The 21315-nt window shown below is 34.9% G+C and overlaps 2 protein-coding genes across 3 annotated transcripts; one reads left to right on the forward strand and one right to left on the reverse strand.

Moving 5' to 3' along the window:
• Nucleotides 1-213: 213 nt before the first annotated feature.
• Nucleotides 214-3207, reverse strand: LOC142531868 (protein BOBBER 1-like). Of its 2 annotated transcripts, XR_012816389.1 has the most exons (7): nucleotides 2770-3207; nucleotides 1729-1901; nucleotides 1589-1637; nucleotides 1316-1482; nucleotides 666-749; nucleotides 467-562; nucleotides 214-345 (listed from the first exon to the last, which is right to left on the reverse strand). XR_012816389.1 is itself a non-coding variant. In XM_075638137.1 (6 exons), exons 1-6 carry the CDS (start codon nucleotides 3146-3148, stop codon nucleotides 524-526), a joined length of 891 nt encoding a protein of 296 aa, XP_075494252.1. In that variant the 5' UTR covers nucleotides 3149-3207; the 3' UTR covers nucleotides 349-523. The 2 variants fall into 2 exon arrangements, 1 of the variants encoding a protein (XP_075494252.1); XM_075638137.1 differs by lacking the exon at nucleotides 214-345 and having other exon boundaries at nucleotides 349-562.
• A 12384-nt stretch (nucleotides 3208-15591) lies between these two features.
• LOC142530792 (putative pectinesterase/pectinesterase inhibitor 34) lies at nucleotides 15592-19477 on the forward strand. Its single transcript, XM_075636628.1, has 4 exons — nucleotides 15592-16066; nucleotides 16222-16743; nucleotides 17490-17626; nucleotides 18525-19477. Exons 1-4 carry the CDS (start codon nucleotides 15648-15650, stop codon nucleotides 19220-19222), a joined length of 1776 nt encoding a protein of 591 aa, XP_075492743.1. The 5' UTR covers nucleotides 15592-15647; the 3' UTR covers nucleotides 19223-19477.
• The last annotated feature ends 1838 nt before the right edge of the window (nucleotides 19478-21315 follow it).

Consider the following 21315-nt stretch of genomic DNA (forward strand, 5'->3'; position numbering starts at 1 on the left):
TCTCACCCGAAGTACATATAGATATTTCCAAATAAATACATCCTTTATACTTAAATCAATCTTATTTTCTTCATAAATAACTGCAGCCAACAAAAGACAAGGACACTAAATTAAGTCTACTAGCTATGAGTCCCACCCAACTAGGGAAGACATTCAAACTTTTTAGTCCAAAGGGCTGACTTTGGAGTTTTTTGGGTACTTTAAATGCAATGAATGGTTGATCACAAATCACAATCCAATTTTGTCTTGTTAAAATGCTAGCACACGCATATTCTTTTATACTGGTTCAAAAAAATGTATCTTGTCCAGATCAGTTACAAAAAAAATGTATGACAAACAAACGAGAACTGCTTGAACCAGCCAATAACTTGTAACTCATCTGACACCAAAGTCAAATTTGTGACGAGATCTCAAGTTCGAAAACCAATTATAACAATACCCTCTCCCAACTCCAAAAAATAATAATAACTGCTTCAACCACATGACATTCTTTTTAACAGCTACCAGACAAGTCCCGACTCTTTTAGTTCATCTTTGCCCTCGAGAAGTCCATCTCCGGATGCTGCAAATTATGCAAATTTTTTATCAGTAAGTTTCTTTGAGTTCAAAAGTCGGAAATATGTGGAAAAGTATGATGTGATCGAGAATGATAATCTAGTGTTTACCTCAGCCATGAATTTCTTCAATATATCTTGTTTCTGCATCTCATCGCTCGTCGGGAGGCCCCTTTGTTTCTGCTGTTGGTCAAACTGCAGAATAAATTTTCAAGACACCAAGTAAAAGTTGAACAGTTAGTAGCAGTACGAAGAAGTTTGAAGCCTGAACAAGTACGTAGGCAGACCTAAACACAGAGGCCATCTAAACAAAGGCGTCGTTAGGACATTATACAATACGCAATGGCACATAATACACTTCAAAACCTCTTCTACGGCATAAGATACTTAAAAATACAAATTATTGTTGCGTCCAAAAAAGGAATTTTGATTAGAATCATTAGGAGAAATAATCAAATAATTCTGTTTCTCAGCCATATTTTGCAAGACACGACTGGTTAATAGACGGCATAAGATGCTCAAACCAAGTAAATTAAAAGAACACATAAGATGGTAAATAATCTTTGGGTCAAAGACTCAAAATGCATCAAAGCAAGACATGGTAGATCGATAATTCAAAATTTGTGGCCTCTTATCACTCTATGGGTACTAACTTGCGCACCAGCCATACAAGTCCAACCAACAGAAGAAGAAACCAACCAACTAGCTCAAGTGGTTGTCATTGGGTTTTCAAGGAAAGCTCATCTGTTAAAGCCATTTACCATCATTTTCTCCACTGTTGACCGTGTTTCTGGGTCCAAATCAGACAACTTGCTGTTTTCAGGCTCAACTTTCTGGATGTCAACCTCTGGCTCACCCTTCACCAAGTACTTCCACCATTCCATCTGGTTCTTTTTTGTTAGGAGAATGGAGACAGATTTCTGGTCCTCTGCAAGTAGATGAATTATTAATGGGCTGCTGGTTGCTGGTTATCGAATGCTTAATGCATAAGTGATAACCACAAGAACATCATATGTGTGAGCTATATTGCCTACCTAAACTCCAGAAGCAATCCTCAACCTTGACTGGATGAAACAGGTCTCCCTGCAGATGGATAAAACGAGCATAAGTACTAAGAACGACAAGAATAGCCAATCAGGACAGACATGCAACATAAGAATGAAGACACACTTACTTCAATCACTGGGGGTCGACCTTTGAGCCCAACTTTGATGTATTGTTTCTTTATTTCACATACAATAAACCTTGACTTTGTACCAGAAGGAACAGAAACAGTAATGTTAACCTCCTGCAAAGATTGACCCCAACAATACTTCTCCATATCAAGCCCATTGCCCTTGTTAGGTGCTGTTCAGTAATAAGTAAGCTGTTAGCCACCAAGATAATATTGTCTTAAATAAAAGTAAGAAAAATGAGGAAAAATTAAAGACTATAAAAAGCATGTGGATTTAAAAAAAAAAAGAGCATATTTAAACAAAAAGAATTCTGTCTCTTCTGTCTCCTTCGACCTATGTTCACAACAAACATTCAGATTACCAACTCATATTTCAGTCCAACGAGTGACTGGTTTACAAGTAGTTTACTTTTTGTCTTCCTCATAAAAATTATGTTCCCATTTGAGTTAAAAAGGAATCTTTTAAGTCAAAAAATGCAACTCTCTGATGCACCATTTCATCCCCGTTGCAATCAGAGGCAGCCCCAACAGAGGCGATATCAACCACCCCTTCCAGGAAACCCAGTGACCACCTCTATATGCAACAGCCCCATCATATGAATCTATCTAAACTGTTATCCATTTCATTAGTATGTTAAACCTCTACGTTTCATAATTATCCCCCAAAAAAAAAGAAAATTACTTTGATGATTAATCAGTTGAATAGAACTCAGCTATTGGGCTTCTCAAACATGCTAGTTGACCAATTAGCAAAATCCAGCTCCTTCACCAACTCTGATCTGTTTTTACTCAAAAAAAACGTTGCAGATTATCAAAAATCTCTAAAAAAAAACAAGACACCAAAAACAGCACCCGAAACAAAAGCTAAGATAAATCCAAAATCACCGTGTCATGCACAAGAAAAAGGTACAATTGATGAATGAAAAATCACCAAATCACGCAAAAAAACGTTTTTAAGCAAGAAACCAAACCATATGAGCTTTAAAAAAACACTATACAGGAAGTAAATTTGTAGTATGAACAATTCGACAAAAGACATACCACGAGGACCCTTCCCCTCTTCCACTTTACTCTCAACCGCTTCTTCCTCCTTTTCCACAGCCGGTGGAGGCGGAGCCGATGTTGCCTCCTTCACCTTTTTCTCAATCTTACCACCATTGCCTTCAGATTTGACTTCCTTCCTCTTCCTCCCCTCCGCCTCCACTTTATCTCTCACCATTCTCACCACCGCATTAACATCACTCACCAGCGAATCGCTCTTAAACAAATCACTCTCCTTTGCGACGAACTCAAACACCTTCTCCAAAAACCCCAACGGATTCGATGGTTCTAAAGCAGCGGTAAACGGCTTTTCCGGTGGTACCGCCGATGTCGTCGGCTTGCTGTGGATATCCTCTTCGAATTCTGAGAGTATAGCCATGATCGATTCGAATCCAGAATTTAGTCAGTCAGTTTGGCGAATCTTCAGCTAACTTGAGTCAGAAGTTCAATCGAACTTCGAGGCTTAGGAAAATTCTAGAAGATAATACGTGGGCTTGCAGTCCACTAATCCCAGGCCCAAATTTAATTCTCTTAAATCTTTGGGCTTGGGTCCCAATAAGTAGCCTGGAATAACTGAGTTTTAAAGCAAGGCCCAGTTTCCATTTGTTGTTTAACAAATTAAGTTTTTTTCGTTAATCACAAAAATTCTCCCATAACACGATTTCAAAATTTAAATAACCCATGCATTTTTTTTTTTGGGAAAAAAGTGCGTAATTAGCCTAAGCGGGCAAGAAAATAGTGATTTCTTCCGTGATAAATTAACAATGTTAGAAAAATACAAATATCATTCTCGGATTTTTAGAATAAGCAACAAACTATTAATTTACATGACTAATTAAGTCATATTATGGTTTCGATTATTTATAGTTTATCTGACAACAAGATTTTATGTTTGAAACGAGGTATCGATTTCAAAATCCAGTTATAACAAATTCCTTTCACTCTAAAAGAAAAAATTAAATATTCTAATAAAATTAAGAAAAATGATTTCTATGGACATGTAAATAAAATAATTGTACCTCTTTTGGGTGGGGACTGAGGAAGGACAGACAAGAAAAACAAGCGAGCATATCAAAATCTATTCATGTTGACTTTTAAAAGATTTCTGATGTGGAAATATGGGCCATTCATTTCTATCGACTGATCGACGCTTTATGCGTCAATAATTTTATCGTTTTCACAAAATATTGATGTACGAAGAGATTAACGAACCACATTGGAAAATATTCATATTATTTTTCAAATTTTTTACGAAATTTATGATAGAAATCTTCAGTGTTTTGGTACAAGAATTTTTTCGATGCATATTTCGAACACTTAAGATTGTGATGAACAAATCTTGGGATGAATTGTTAGATCACGTGCATTTAAATTTCTATACATTTTGATTAAAACTGATTGTTCATAATGTTGGTACGTGAGATGCTTAATATTTAACTTGTTTTTTATGCATGAAATTTTTTACGGAGAATTAGAGGAAGTGGGAGGATGATAAAGAGTTGAAATAATGAATTGAACTATTTTATGCATGAAAACAAGCATGATGTGTGAGATGTTTTTATAAGCTCGTAATAATTCATATTTTTGCTATCATATTTCCCTTTTTCCCCATTTTATACATGTTTAATTGACTTATATTTGTGTTATTTGGTTGTGGGAGAATGTTTTATGATTTTGGAGCAAATTTGGATTAAAAATAGTGATTTTTGCTAGATTTGAAGTTGTCGTAAAGAAGTTTTAAAAGAAAGACCAAACTGAAAAAGTCTTGAAACAAGATATGATCACGCCTTATGACCGCTTCGCATCTGCATAGAAGAGCTCGAAATTTATGATAAAAATATCATATTTTGAGGATCATAATAATGGTATTTGATTCATTGGATATTTTGGAGAGAGAATGAAACTCTTATTATTGATATATATATTTTTTATTTTCTTATAGAAAAACATGATCCTTCCATAGTAGGATTAGGTTTTCATTTTTGAATTTCAATATTTTCTCTATCACCTCTCTCTAACATACGTGAAAGACTATAATCAATCACTCCCAGACCACCGTCACGTGGAGACCAAGGATAAAAGAATGAGGCGCATTAATATTTTCATATTTTTTTCACAACTCTAAGCCTAAATTTTTACTTCTGATTATCATGATATTTCTATTATTTCAATTTTACCAATGTAAGATTTCGTGCTTAGTTTAATGTTTTTGTTTGTTTCAAGTATTTGTTGATGTATGATTTTATACTGTTATATATGAATTCAGTGATATGTAGTTGTCGTAAATGATTGATACGTGGTATAAATAAATAACCGAAACTGAATCTATCAATTGCAGTCATCTCAATTGTTTAGATTTTAGAATTAACTGTTTTCACAAAACAAAAATGCTATATTTAATTGATATGGAACACTATTGTGCCCAGTTGATTGCTGATAAGTTTTGACTGGATTTTAGTGGTTACCTATGTAATTCTAAGGTTAATTGCTTGAAACTGCATGAATAAATAATGTTTTAGTCAATGACTGGTGGTACAACTGAATAGTGGAACCCCCTTGAATCCGAACTCGGTAAAATTTGAATTTTCTCTAATCATTTATCGTTCTTATTTAATTCTCACTACAAGAAAAATGGTTTTCCGCAGCACATCATCAACAACGTGCATTAAAAGCACGCTGCGAATAGTACTTTTAACGGCGTGCATTTAAAGCACGCTGCGGAAAATAATATCCGCAGCGTGTATTTAGGTGTGCTGTAAATATTATATACTTTCCGCAGCGTGCTTTTTATGCGCGCCGTTAATAACATATACATTAACGGCGCGCATTAAAAGCACGCTGCGGAAAGTAATATTATATACTATCCGCAGCGTGCAATAATGTGCGCTGTTAATACCCTATGTATTCACAGCGGAAAGTAATATTATATACTATCCGCAGCGTGCAATAATGTGCGCTGTTAATACACCATGCATTCACGGCGTGCATTAAAAGCACGCTGCGGAAAAAGGTTGCAAATATTTAAATTAGCGACGGTTTTAAATAAACCGTCGCTAATTTAAAATTTGCGACGGTTTATAAAACTGCCCCAACATTTAAGGACGGATATACGATAAACCGTCGTCGATTTAAATCGGCGACCGTTTAAGAAAAAACCGTCGCGTTACGCGACGGTTTAATAAAACCCGTCGCTAAGAGCATTAAATCAGCGACGATTATACCCTAACCGTCGCTAATTAGCGACGGTTTGACGGAGAACCGTCGCTAATAGTCGCAAATTGTCTATAAATATTCGATTTCGTTCCACTTTCTTCCACACAACTTCACTAACACTTAAATTTTTTCTTTCTTATACGATTTTAATTTCGATTTAGATAATTTTTTTGTTTTAATTTTTGGTTAATTTTTAAAGTGTTAGTTAAAATCATCAGTTAATTTATCGTAGTTGTATTGTAGTTTTTTTAAAATTTATTAAATTATAAAAGTAATTTTTTATTATTTTTAAGCAAACTTTAGCGACGGTTTTTAAACTGTCGCGACATGTAGCGACGGGTTTGGAAGCGTCGCTAAATTTAAACACCGTCGTTAATTTATACACCGTCGCTAGTTTAGCGACGAATGTATTCGGCTTAAACCGACGCCAATTAGCGACAGTTTTGTCAAAAACCGTCGCTAATATTTAGATGTTTTTTCCCTATTAACGGCGTACATTGCACGCTACGGATAGTAGTATTAACGGCGTACATATGCACGTCGTTGATAATAGTATTAACAGTGTGCACATATACTGCTGCGGATAATCTGGAACTTTCAACAGCTTGGAACTTCGCAGCGTGCAATGTGCGCCGTGGAAAGCGAATTTGCGCGCTGCGAAAAGCCATTTTTTTTGTAGTGTCTCATTTAGATTTATAATTTCTTCTTGCTAGCTAATTTAGATTTTAATATTTTAATTAGCTTTTATCCAAAAAAATCTCCTATTTATTCATTTTTTTCTCGGAAGAAATAAATATTAAATTTATCGTGGATTCCATCATGCTTACCATTAAAATCATTTTGTTTAGAGAGTAGAAATTTAAGTTTGGTGGCTCAACGACAACACATCATTATACAGTTTCAAATATTTGAATTGCACTATTACCATGAGTTATAGTTTTCCGTCAAACAACAAATATTCGATCCTCAAAATATAATCAGAATTAATTTTTGAAAAATGAAACTAACTTGTTGTATTAAAGATTTGTGTAAATGAAATAATTTTTTTCTACAATTCAAAGTTGTCTGATTCAAAATTTTTGTAAGTCTTGAAATAATCAATAGCCCTATCGTACCGGAAATTTGGTGAAGCTGATGTATATATATATATCAAGTTGCAACATCATTGCTAAACAACACTACTTTCTTATTGGATTCAGGTTCGAGTATGCTGAAATTTGGGTTGCAAGACATAGACTCGGTTGAGAAAACACATGGAATATGCCTCTTGGGTTATGTTCTTAGTGGCAAACCGCCAACTGCGGCTCTATTCGATTTGGTTAGACGTTGGGGAAAAGACATACATTTCCAAACTCATGATAGTGGTTGGATTGTATTCACTTTCCCAATGTGGAAGCCCGAGAGCGTGTACTGAATGGAGGATCGTATATGGTGTTCAGGTTTCACTTGTTTCTCAAAGAAATGCCAAGATGTTTTAGATTCAAGGAGGAAGACATGAACTACCTTCCATCGTGGGTCCAAATCCATGGTCTACCACCGGACTGTTGGAATCACAGAATATTGAGTAAGTTAGCTTCGAAAGTTGGCAAACCTATTCATATGGATATGCTGACCCATGACAGGAAAAGGGTCAAATATGCTAGAGTCTTGGTTGAGATTGAAGCATCAAAACCTAGAATCAATGAGATACTAATTGAACTACCGATTGGTAAAGTTAGCATTACCTTTGAATATGAACATGATATCCCAATTTGTGAGATTTGCCATCGCGCTGGACACAATGCGAGCAAATGTATCAGAAATGTGAATGGTGAGAGATCCGCAGGTGCAACCAATGACATGAATAATAAAAGCAGGAGGTCCAGAAGTATTATGATGGGGAAGAGCAATTCTAGGGGACGTTCGAGAGTTGGTAGAATTCACAAGCATGCACCACCTCGGCCTGCATCTCAACCACTTAATCCTGCTGAATGTCCCACCAAGCCAGTGCATAAGGATGAAACAGCCCATTGTGGGCAGGATGGTAACATTGAAATAGACTCAGGTACAAATGCTGTATCTACATCGTATGATCCTCCAAAGCTTGATGTGAATAACACAGCTGACAAAGGAAAGAAGCCTATGCTTAGGACAAAAGATACAGCAACTGGCACTTGTGGTGAGCCACCAGTGTTAGATGATGGTTTTGAAGAGGTATCAAATAAAAAGAAGAACAAGAAGAATAGGATAAATCATATTTATAGCTGCTACGGTGACATTTGGAACTGGGAAGCGAAGAAAGAGAACTCACCATTAATCAAACAATTTTTATATATTCGAGACTTGCTCATTAGTGGATTGGGTTCTTCCTACTCGGCTTCAATCATGCTTCGTTCGTGGTTTGGTGCACCAGCTGGTCTGTCCAAAGCGTATGATTACTGATACCCAGGGATGAACCCATCAAGATCCGGCCCAAATTCCCGGCCCATCATTAAGGCCCACAGGTGAATGGCTCATGACAAGCTCAGGTATTCTCATATAAATACCAGGTTGGAGCGTATGATTATTGGATTCACTATATTGTTTTCAGCAGCGCCCTTAGCTGATCCCCCCATATATCATCAGTCTCTGACCTGACCGTTGGAGAGGCTACGCCGGGACACCCTCCTGGCCCCCTCCTAACGGTCTTATTTGTGATTTCAGGCCCAGGGTAATTTTGAAGCCCGTGTCTGGATTAGTGACGCTTACGTGGATCGGACCCTAAATTTCTCGTGAGTATCAATTACTTTGTTCAAGCTAAAGGCAGATGGCCATGGAAAAGCTTACTGTCTCGGTCATGCATTCTCCCTAAACACTGCATTGTGTTATGGTTACTTGCTCATCGGAAGCTAATGACGCGCGATAGAATGGGGTTCCTTGACGAAAGGACTTGCATTCTTTGCCAACAAGAGCCAGAATCTAATAATCATCTATTCTTTGAGTGTCGAATCTGGAAACAAATTTGGGATGGGGTTCGGAAATGGTTAGACATGAAGAAAAATATGGGCACGCCAACAGCCATTCTCAAAGCTTTTCGAGAAACATACCGAGGAAAGTCGACTTTGACGTCAATGCGAGTAACAGCGCTGGGAGCAACAGTTTATCATGTATGGAACATGCGTAATCGAGTGATATTCGAAGCAGAAAAGCCACAAATCGAGGACATCATAAGGAAGATTAAGATTCACACTTACAGATGTATACCATGTGCTACTCATCTTTTTTCTTCACATTGATGTATACATGGTGGTGTACTGATTACTGATATTGTATCTCCTGGGGATGCCCAGCGTATCTGTACTATTAACTTTTTACATATTTTAATGAATTTTTCATTAAAAAAAAACACTACTTTCTTATTGACCTTTTTACATTTTCATCATAAATTTCATAAAAAATGATGATTTTAATTAATTAGGATACAAACATTTGTAAATGATTGAAAAAGCATGTTATTTGCTATTAGCTATTAAGTTGTGTCCCCCACCTTCATAGAAAATAGCACGTGTTCATTTAATATCATGTTGGATCAACCATGCAATATTGTCACATTATTGTCCCTTTTTAAAAAAACAAAAATTTCATCATTAATCGGTCAAATCACAAAATTGATAAAATAAATATATACCCCAAGATGGAAAAAAAATAAATTAACGGGAGAAAATAATTTTTGACCATCAATACTGAATAAGAAAATGACAAAAATTTGTGAGAGACGATCTCACGGGTCGTATCTCGTGAGACAGATATTTTAATTGGGTCGTTCATGAAAAAATATTATTTTTTATGCTAAAAGTATTACTTTTTATTGTGAATATCGGTAGAGTTGATCCGTCTCACATATAAAGATTCGTGAGACCGTCTCACAAGAGACTTACTCTAAGAAAAAAGTGAAATTTTATGGAATTGATCATCTCTATATTGTTTATAGACTATCGTGTTAGTCCGATGACTTATTTAGTGTGTATCAAGGTTACTAATTTTATCTATCATCATAAATAAAATGAAAATTATTTTCTTATACTATATATTTTTTAAAAATTTTAATTTTTTTTCCCTAAATAATTCCATTGGTGTTTGGGTCTATTGATTTGGTCATGGATTTGAGTGACAATTAACACCCTATTGATTTGATGAGTGCTCAGGCGGGTCCTGTCCTACGTAACACTTTTGACAGCTTTCTTAAATAGAAACTCCACCCTTTCTTCTCTTCCAAATACAAACCCCATTTGATTATTAATTTTGTGAAAATGTAATAATTAAGAATAATAAATATATAATAGTTACCTTGAAAATTTGAAGTGGAGGTCTACATTAAGGACTGATAATTTTTTCCGTGGATTTAGTATACTGGGGAATAAACCTGAAATGAAGTGGGTTTGGAGATTTTCTAATATCTAAAGTAAATCGAGGACGAGTATGAGAATATTATCTTCATCTCCCAACCCGTCATGAAGTCCTAATATCAATCAATACTATTGATAATAATGATTTTTCTTAATAATTAACACACAAAAAATTTAATTTCATAACATTCAAATCTATTTCATGATCCAACTTGTCACCTCATGATAATGATGTGGTTTCATTTTTTTGTTTATTAAAACCATAAATTATAAATGTTTGTATTGTTTTAGTAATATTAATATTAATACATGTAATTGAATTGTTGTATCTATATTATTTAAGTGAATTTGAAAAACTTTTTTGTTAATTCAACCGATATATATGAAATAGTGACGGAGATAATGATTTAATTCATGTCAGGTCGGGAATGATGATGACAAATTCAACCTACTTCGTCACAATTTCTAGATTATTTGAAGCGAAGATGAGGGCCTAGGATGAAGATTTAATGTGCGCGAAGTCGATATGAGAATTTTCAGGTCAATTAGACAGAATCGGATATGAGGACCCAATGAGGACTTAATCAACGCGGAGATTAAATGAGGAATCTCCAATTAGGGGAAAAAAAACCGGAGAATGGAGCTGGAATGGGGAAGACATCTCTGTCCCAATGCCATCCCTAATCTGAACTCTGAATGCCCAAAAATTATCTCCATCAAAAAAGCAATCAAAGTATTATGTCACTCAGATGTAAAATATTCAAGTGACATTATTAGTGTTTGCTATGATTTTAAATCTGTTTTTCTTAATTTAACAGAGAAATTAAATCCTTTTTTGGTGAGCATAAATAATTTAGAATAAAAATTGTAAGCATAACGAAGATATTTATTTGTCAGTGAAAAATGTGAATGAATTCAAATATTACATATACCTAACTAATTAGTATCGGTTTTGAATTTGAGATCGTTGTAGTGATGCACATACTTTTGTTTTTGTACCGTCAAGGCAAACGTTTAGATATATTTTTTTTCCTCCTAATTTAGCTCGGGATTGGAAATTTTACAAACGTTTAGATATTTTCAAGATCTTTAGTATTTTCATAATATAATTTGATATATTTTTAACCTTTGAATCGTCGATACATGTTACAAATTTTCATTAAAATATAAGAGACTGACGTCATCTACTTCACATTGAGTATAGACGCAAATAATCGAACCATTTCACTTTATTGACAGATATAATTAAGTAAAGAGGATATTTCAAAATTCTGGATCATTTTCAAATTCAATATTGCCACCTATTCGGTCGGGAAACAGATTTATTAAGTAGGGTTTATGCAAATGTTCATAATGAAAAATGAAGAAGTCGTTGCGTACGTGTTTGAATAGAGTATTTATTGTAAAAGCTGTGATTTTCAATACAGAAAAATAAAATGGAAGACCTAAATGGTGGGATTGTCTCATGCATGTTCACATGATACCTAACTGTTCAAGTGAATTTACGAATGCAGATATATATATAGTCACGTAGTTTCGGAATTTCTATCTGAATCAAGCTCGATGAGAAGATATTTTCATTGGCTTAATCAAATACGTCGTTGAATCGTACTATGCAAGGTATGAAGACACTAATGACAAAAAAGGTTAATATGATATCTCACAATAAAATGATAGACGAAACTATGGTAAAATAATTTATTATTAGATTAACAGATCTGCGAAAGACTTGAGCTGAACTTCATCGAATGTTTGAAATATATAAAAGCTTGAAATTATACCATTTAGTGAAAAAATGTTATTGTAAAATCTGAAAAGTGACCACGTATGATTTATATATATAATAGTGAAATTTAAAACATTTAAAAATGGAGTAAGGTTGAATTTGAAAAGTTTTATATACACACACATTTAAAAATAAAAATAAAAATTTGTATTATTCAAAAGGGATAAAAACGTATAATAATTTACTCAATTCGATTCATCGCATCCGTAATTCAACCACACTTTTATTATTTTAAATTAAATTAAAAGTTCTAACTATATTAATAATGTTAAGCTAATATATATATATTTTTCGAAGGGAATTTAATGTTTGTTAGAGACGTGGAAAATGCTTTTCAAATATTTTTGTTAAACAAATGTTCCTCGTGATATATTTAATATGATTGCTGCCAAATTATTTAGCTATATCATTGTTACTCGCATAAATATGAAAATATTTAATTTGTAGGCACTCTCTATTTAGAGAAATAAAATAAAATGCTCGACGGGAAACATCATATTTTAAAAGTCATAATAATCAAAATCATATATTACTATTATTATTATTATTATTATTATTATTATTATTAAATATTTTACATATTCTTCAAATACCAAAATATTGCGTACCAATTGTTTGGAAAAAAAATGCTTCAACCAAGCTATTTTTATCATTTTGCAGTCTTTTCAAATGATTTCTAAAATATTTAATCAGTTTTATAGGGATTATTTCGAGTGTGTTCTGTTTTATTTGAAACAAAACTTGATTTAATTTCTTTGTATTCAATATTTCAAGAAAGAACTATTATAACTCAACGCTCTTCTCCAATCGATCTTATCAAAACCACGCGTGTGAATTGCAAAAATAACTTTTAATATATTGGAATTAGAATTAAAACATCTTTTTAACAGGTAAGTAATGATCAAATGTAGATCTCACAAATATTTAAAATATTTTTGCATCGTCTATAAATCTGATTTCCGTGATTTGTTCAATACACACCCAAAAAGATAGCGATGACATATTCAGCTTTCATAAAAAAAAAAAAACAAAAAAAAAAAAACAAAATATACAGTCTTAAAAGTTAGTAAAGTGGAAGGCACTTGAATAACACACACTGGTTCTTGATGGTCAGTGTGGATGGAATATATATGCTCGGAAGTTGCAAAAGCTTGTAAGTCATAGGGACATAGTAGATGACAGCTAATTCCCGATATGGATCACACAGTAAACCAGAACCGCCGACCCCGCCATTCATAAATTTAAATCAATCAATATTAAAATTATTATTATCATGAAGAATTATCCACACTTTTTTTTAGAGAAGACGAAATAATTCACTTTACAAATAATGACAAATATGAAAATTTGTGAGAGAAAAGACTTCAAATAAAGTCCGTTTATGGAAGAAGACCTCGTAGAAAACCCAAAATCAGGATAACCTATAATCAATATAATTAAACGCGAAAGAAATCACTTTTAAGTTCTGAGATAATAATATGAGTAACGACACATTAAAAAACTCGTGATGGATAAGGTCTCAAAAAGAGATCATTTACGAGATAAGACTCTAGAAAGAGTCCAAAATCAAAATAGCACATGACCGTAACATTCATCCTTTACAATACCCAGAAAAGAAAAAAAAAACGAAAAGAAGAAAGAAAAGGAAAAAAACGGATCCTGGTTTACTCTTATATCCGTCTTCAAGTGTGGGTAACAAATCAAAACATAATAAAATGATTAATCAAATACAAAAAATACGATTGGAGCATTTTTTTAGAGCAAAAACTTATGTGAGATGGTCTCACGGGTCGTATTTTGTGAGACGGATCTCCTATTTGGGTCATCCATGAAAAAATACTACTTTTTATGCTGAGAATATTACTTTTTATTGTGAATATCGGTAAGATTGACCCGTATCACAAACAAAGATTCGTGAGACCGTCTCACAAAAAACCCACTCTTTTTTCATAGCGATTGGATTTAGTTCCTTGATTGTTATATCTCAATTCGAATTGATCAAAATGGGGTATTTTTTTCAATATTTTTTGCATTCATATATATTTTTATAATATAGACAATACACAATATTCATGTACAAGAAATAAACCTAATAAGCAAATTCTCTTGGCTTAGGTAATTCTATTTTTGCAAAAGGGGAAAAACTAGGAATAAAATTAATCTCAAATTAGATGTGATCCAAGGTTTATATAATATTCAAATCACAAAAAACTCTTGTGAATCTGTTTCTCGAGTAAATTATGTGAGATGAATCACTGATCCGACCCGATTCATGAAAAATATCATTTTTTTATGTTACAAAATATCATTTTTTAGTTATATTATAAAGAAATATTGTGTAATATATGATGATTTTTCGATCCATGAAAACTATTATTTTTATGTCTAAAATATTTTATTTCGTTGAAAAAAATATTTGTTGTTATTTAGTTATGAAAAATATTTAATATATGTTGATTTGAATAAAATATTACTTTTTATATAAAAAAATATATTGTAAATATATGTTTATTTGAGTAAAAAATATTATTTTATATGTAAAAAGTAGTGCTTTTCAGTGCAGGTAGGTCCACTTCTATTACATATACAGATATATGAGACGTTGCACAAGACACCTACTATAACTAAATTCTCTTGGATTAGGATATTCTAGTTTTGCAAAAAAAAAAAAAAAAAAAAAAAACTTAAAAATAAGATTAATCTCAAATAAAATGTGATTTAGGTCAACATAGTATTTCAAATTAAAATAACATCTCACAACAATTCAATCATTATAACTAACGCGATATCTATAAAACTACACAAATATATTATCAGAAAATAATTTTAAAATAGCTCAAACACCTTGAATTACAAGTTTAGCTTGCATTTATAATATTTTCATGAATATATATTTTAGGCTCTGTTTGATACAACTTTTTGTAAAGATGTGGGCGTGCCGGATGTCAAGCGACACAAAATTGAAAACGACAAAATGTGAGAATCTGATTTCTATCTAAACAACACGACTCCTTAGATTGGGTGTTAGTTTTAACATAACCAGATTTAGATATTGAAAAAATTAATATTTGAAAAAAAACGAAAAAAAATCGCAAACAACATCAAAATTAATTATGCTATTTCAAACTGTATCAAACATATTTATATTTATAAACTTGAAATGAACAAAAAGAGCAAATGCGAGAAACGGGAATTCAATTCTTCCTGATGGGCTGGATGTGATCTTTCACATGTTGGGCCATCAGATTTATCCGAAAATGGTATTTCGTTTTATATTATTTTAATATAAAATATATATTATCAAAATTAATTATATACATCGAGGTAAAATTTAAATAATAATAATAAAAGAAACTATTAAATTCACTTTAACTTCAACTGTCACCCACCGGTAGCCAAATCTAAAATATATTAAAATTTCATCCAGCCCATATATATATATATATGCCTCGCGCTACCAAGCCCACTCTATATCTCTTCTCCATTATCATCTCCTTCCACATTTTCTTCCGGCGATGGAATACGGCCGGCTAGAATCCGTTGGGGATTCCTCAACTCGAAGCCTGAACACGGATTCCGTACGTGCTCCAAAAAGGTCCAAGTTCAAGCTTCTTCTTCTCATCCTCGTCGCGACGCTTGTGGCGGCTTCCGCCGTCTCCGCCGTGTTCGTGGTCGTGTTCCGGGACAATGAGAGTTCTGGAGACGGCGCTGAGAGGCTTCGGATTCGTCGGCCTTCTGTTGCCTTGTCCCGAACCTGCAGCTTGACGCGGTTCCCGAATCTTTGTGTCAGCTCCCTCCTGGGGTTCCCCGGCGCTGCCACCGCCACCGACAGGGACCTCGTGCACATTTCGGTCAACATGACTCTTCAGAAATTCGGCCGCGCTCTGTATTCTGCTTCCGACATTAGCAACATTCAGATGGATGCCCGTGTCAGGTCTGCTGCATCTTATTCAAACCTTTCATTTTCCGAGCAAATATTTGTCAAAAATGCACCGTTGCTTATGTTGAAATCAACTAATTTATTACATTATTTCTTGTACTTTTCAATGTCGAAAGACTTCTAATGTGGTAATATTGGCATTGTTTTAGATCCGCATACCAGGACTGTCTAGAGCTCCTCGACGACTCAGTGTACCTGCTCTCAGGCTCGCTCACCTACGTCGCACCAGGCGGAGGAGCCGGCGGCTCAACCCAAGACGTACTAACCTGGCTCAGCGCCTCCTTGACCAACCACGACACCTGCATGGAAGGCTTCGACGATTTAGAAGGATACGTGAAAAACCAAATGTTGTACAGGTTGAAGGATTTATCCGGGCTCGTAAGCAACTGTCTCGCAATTTATTCCGCCGCCAGGCGCAACGAGGATTTTTCCGGCATCCCAATACAAAACCGCCGACGGAAGTTACTCAGCCCGGGGAAAAAGCACGAGCATTACCCGAATTGGCTGTCCCGGAGAGACCGAATGCTGCTGGATTTGCCGGCGCCCGCGATCAAAGCAGATATAATCGTTTCACAAGATGGCAACGGCACGTTCAAGACGATCACGGAGGCGATCAAGAAGGCGCCGGAGAACAGCACCCGGCGGTTCGTTATCTACGTGAGGGCAGGAAGGTAAGTTCACGTGTTTGTTCGAAAAAAGTTTTGACTGATCACTCGTTCGTTCTTGGTGGCTACACTTTCTGTTTACACGCATATGGCATGTTGAATTGACTTAAATGCCCTCTTTGATCATGTTTCTTAACCACGTGTCTATAAATTGAGTTTGCTAGTGAATAGGATGATGACTTAAAGTTCAATCATGATGCATATATATATATATATATATATATATATAATTATGAATGGTTAAATTATTAATTATTCTCATGTGAACGGTTGTTTGATAATGTGTATAATCATATGTTGCTATTAAATGAATTCTAAAGATTGATGGGAAGTGCAACTTTACTTACGCGTCTATTGGTTTAGACAAACCGAGTTTCGAATTCTAATCTTGAGATTTTATTTTCAGATGAATCGTAATACATCGACATACACGTTACGATTTTACCTTCAAAAGATTATATGTCACTTGTATCCATTGTTCTTGACTAGCTAAGAGCGATATTTTGTGTTGGAATCCATAGCTGATTTTGACAACATTTCTTGGTAGGCCAATCCATGAACTCTAGTGAGGATAGTGTGTTAATGATGTAGTACATATTTCTTAAAAAAAAACATGAAGGGAACTTGTAATAAATGTAATTATGCTACTTTTGTGGCTGGAAATGGACGCGTCTAGTTTTTTCTGAAGAATCCAAGATTTACTCCTACGACACGTAACTAGGTATACTGCTATGATTCTCTTTGTCGTGTAGATATGAGGAGGATATCTTAAAGGTGGGGAGAAGGAAGATGAACCTAATGTTTGTTGGAGACGGGAGGGGCATAACAGTCATTTCCGGCGGGAAAAACATCCAGCTGAACATGACAACTTTCCATACAGCGACTTTCGGTGAACTCCCTTTTTCACCCTTTCGCATTTATTCCACTTCACACGAAAACATTAGGCAGTTCGGAGTTGCCTTTAGTTTTTAACATGCAACGAACGCGTCTTCCCATGTCCACTGTGCCATCAATTGACTTATCCATTAAGACATCGTAGTAGTTTTGATTCAAATTTTACAAAATATTATTTATACGAACCTATGATCTTTTTTGTACCATACAAGGTTCGTCAGCATGTATTTTTGATCTTGTACATGAAAATAGGATAGAACCGGCCAATTCGACCAAACAGTACATTTTCTCTTATTTCATGACTTCTTTGTGTGTGTGATATATAACAAATATTGACTATTTAGTGTTCATGAAACTTGCATTTAAAAAAGGAAAGAAAAATCAAACAATTGAAATTGTCCTTGTAGTCTTTTATATTATTGTATATTATATGTTTGTTTATCTCACTAATCTGGGAGGTGGATAACATACATAAGATGTGTCAGATGATTACATTGTCTCTTGTTTCGTCAATTTTTTTTTAATTCAGAAATGCTTTTTGTTCCCCAACGTTGGTTGCTGAATAAAAGGAAACATTCCAATTAATTAATTTATTTTTTATTTTAAAACTGATGTATAAGTGAAGTACTACTACCTCGTAATGCTTTCATCAAGTTGACATACACATAATGACTAATTAGTGGCTGTAATGCGAAAGGAGTTGCAATCTTTTTGTGGGTCATGTACTTTTTAATTGTTTAGGCCACTGTGTACCCGTAGAACTTTAAATGGGGCCTTTTTTTTTTTATTATTATTATTATAGGAGTGGTAATATTCTTTGTTTTATTTTACTTCATTATCATTATTTGTTGCCTGTGATAATAATGGCATGCTTGCATTTGCACACAGTACAGCTGCAACCGGTGCTGGTTTTATTGCAAGGGACATGACATTTGAAAACTGGGCTGGACCAGACAAGCATCAAGCAGTTGCTCTTCGGATCGGTGCGGATCACGCGGTGATCTACCGATGCAATATTATTGGGTATCAGGACACTCTGTACGCACATTCTCAAAGACAGTTTTATCGGGAGTGTGCTATTTACGGCACGGTGGATTTTATATTTGGTAATGCCGCGGTCGTGTTCCAAAATTGCACCATGCACGCTCGGAAGCCCTTGCCGTTTCAAAAGATCACCATCACGGCACAGAATCGAAAGGACCCCAACCAGAACACCGGTATTTCAATCCATGCATGCAAAATAGTAGCTGAACTCGATCTCGAGATGGCCAAAGGCTCGTATCCAACGTATTTAGGGCGACCATGGAAGCTGTTCTCTCGAACGGTGTACATGCTTTCGTACCTGGGCGATCACATCCACCCTAGAGGGTGGCTCGAGTGGAACGCAACTTTCGCTCTAGACACACTGTACTATGGCGAGTACATGAACTATGGACCGGGTGGTGCGATGGGGCAACGAGTTACATGGCCCGGGTATCGTGTGATCAATTCCTCGGAGGAAGCTAGCAAGTTCACCGTGGCCCAGTTCATATACGGGTCGGCGTGGCTACCGTCCACTGGGGTAACATTCTTGGCTGGGCTTTCAACTTAATCGAACTAGCCATTACAAATTGTGCTATTTATGTAATATATATAAAGAAAACTGAAGATCTTTTTCTTGATTAATGGTATATAGTAATTCTGGGGTTTTTTTTTTACACAATTTTTTTTGTAATGAAATAATGTAGTAGTTTGGTAAATTGGATTTGGAATTCTAAGTTTGAGTATTGTATGTGTCGGTAGGGCTAATAAATGTAGAATATGCTTGGACCAACCGATCATTTATGTGACCCACCATGTGAATCAATTGATGCAGCTGGATGACACCAAGGCACTGCTTTAATTAAATTTCATTTCATGGGCTGGCAGGGGGTGAACTCGGGAGTCAATAATGGACACTGATTTCTTTAAAAGTGAGAAATTATATGGTTCTCCTTTTATTAACCCCCCAAAAAATAATTTTCAACTGTCAAAAAATTTTTAAAATTTATTATTATTTATTTTATATTTTTAGGTTAATTATGTTTACTTCTCCAAAGATTTTTTATATTTTAAAAACACTCAACAATATTTAAATATAACATATATCTAATATACGTGAAAAAAAACAAAAAAGTCCGATAACTTTTAACATTACATATGTTTCTCATATTTTCATACATTTGACTTAAAATTATAAGATAAATACAAATATAAGAGTGTAAAATGTAAGACAAATACAAATTTGACGGAGGTGTTGGTAATTTTAAAAATTATTGGATGTATTTGGCACTTTTTACAAACCCCAATTAAATATGTTGATGACGTGTCTTCCAAGCTGGCATGCCACCTAAGCATGTGATGACGAGTTGAGTTTCAATTGTTGGCCATAACTGAAACGACATGCTATATATCAGTGGTTGGTTTTTGATAGGGAAAAGCTCACACACTCGAGTGGAAGAAGCATCCAATAAAATATATAAGTGGATTGTGTCAAGAACAGAAGAGAAAGAAGCTCGTTATTTCTCTCAAAACACCACTGAATATCAAGAGAAAAAACGAGGGATACACAAGGTGATCTGATCGAGAGAGGGAAACAACCATTGTCTTTACAATACCGAAATCTCAAAAAACGACATAGTTAATGCGGAAACGTAAAACTGAATAACTATAATAAACTTAATCTAAATTCTTGAAGTCTCGCAATTCACCAGCCCCAAAACTGGTTCGATTCCTCCTCCTCGATTTTCTCCTCGGATTTTTCTGGGACAGGTTGTAAGGGGGGTGAGTATTTTGGGAAATACTCAGCAAGTGGGGGATATCGATCACAACATAAAAATTTTATAACATTTTCGAAAACAACATATAAATACAACATGCTTTTCATAATCGTAACATCATACTCATATCATAACAATACTGTGAATTTTCACCTTTAACGGTTTACTGACGCCAGTCCCTAAGTTTTAATCCTCAAAGGGGTGAGGCCATAAAACGGTTCTATCCACCGTGAAGGGTCATATGTTGGAATTCCACCCATTTTCAGGGAATCCTCACAGTGTCAACAAGTAAACGTACCAAAATTTTGTAAAAACTTATAGACGGGAGACGGAGCTCGACCGAATATTGAAACCAAAAACCGAAAATTTCATATGCCTAAAACTGAAAGTTTAAGTTTAAAAACAAGCCCACTTACAGTATTTTTAATTGCTAAAAACATGGAGTGCGCGATGCTAGACTTGGATCACTTCTTGTTCTTCGATCGGGCAGCACTTCGGCTTGAATTCTTGCACGACTTTGGGACGATTTGGAGCAGAATTTCGGCTAGGGGAGTTGCTGGAATTTCGAGATTATGTAGCAAGGGGATTCGAAATTGGGGTGTGGGGAATGATTAAGGGTGGTGGCTTATTTATAGATGGAGGGGAGAGTGTTTAATGTGGCAGCCAAATCTCACGCATAAGGCATCGAAATCACCCGATATTCTTACCATTCGTCATCAAATCTCTCCTATAAGTGACTCCAATTGATCCTAATCCTACAGCCTTGATTGGCTCGATTTTTTTCTTGGTGGCTAAGTCAAGGATTTGCTTCCAATTTGTTAGATTTAAATCCTTGATTTTTTTTTGAATCTCCATGAATTGTTTATCTTATTTCCTTGTATCTTGC

The sequence above is a fragment of the Primulina tabacum genome, chromosome 17 (assembly GCF_025594145.1).
Source record: "Primulina tabacum isolate GXHZ01 chromosome 17, ASM2559414v2, whole genome shotgun sequence".
Lineage (NCBI taxonomy): Eukaryota > Viridiplantae > Streptophyta > Magnoliopsida > Lamiales > Gesneriaceae > Primulina > Primulina tabacum.

Bases quoted from the DNA above. Each gene is read 5' to 3' on its own strand.
- LOC142531868 (XM_075638137.1), bottom strand. From the start codon at position 3,148: ATGGCTATACTCTCAGAATTCGAAGAGGATATCCACAGCAAGCCGACG. The intron at 1,902-2,769 runs GTATGTCTTTTG...ATTACTGAACAG, and splicing joins AGAGGGGAAGGGTCCTCGTG to CACCTAACAAGGGCAATGGG. The intron at 1,638-1,728 runs GTAAGTGTGTCT...ATCCATCTGCAG, and splicing joins GTCGACCCCCAGTGATTGAA to GGAGACCTGTTTCATCCAGT.
- LOC142530792 (XM_075636628.1), top strand. From the start codon at position 15,648: ATGGAATACGGCCGGCTAGAATCCGTTGGGGATTCCTCAACTCGAAGC. The intron at 16,067-16,221 runs GTCTGCTGCATC...GCATTGTTTTAG, and splicing joins CAGATGGATGCCCGTGTCAG to ATCCGCATACCAGGACTGTC. The intron at 17,627-18,524 runs GTGAACTCCCTT...CACACAGTACAG, and splicing joins TTTCCATACAGCGACTTTCG to CTGCAACCGGTGCTGGTTTT.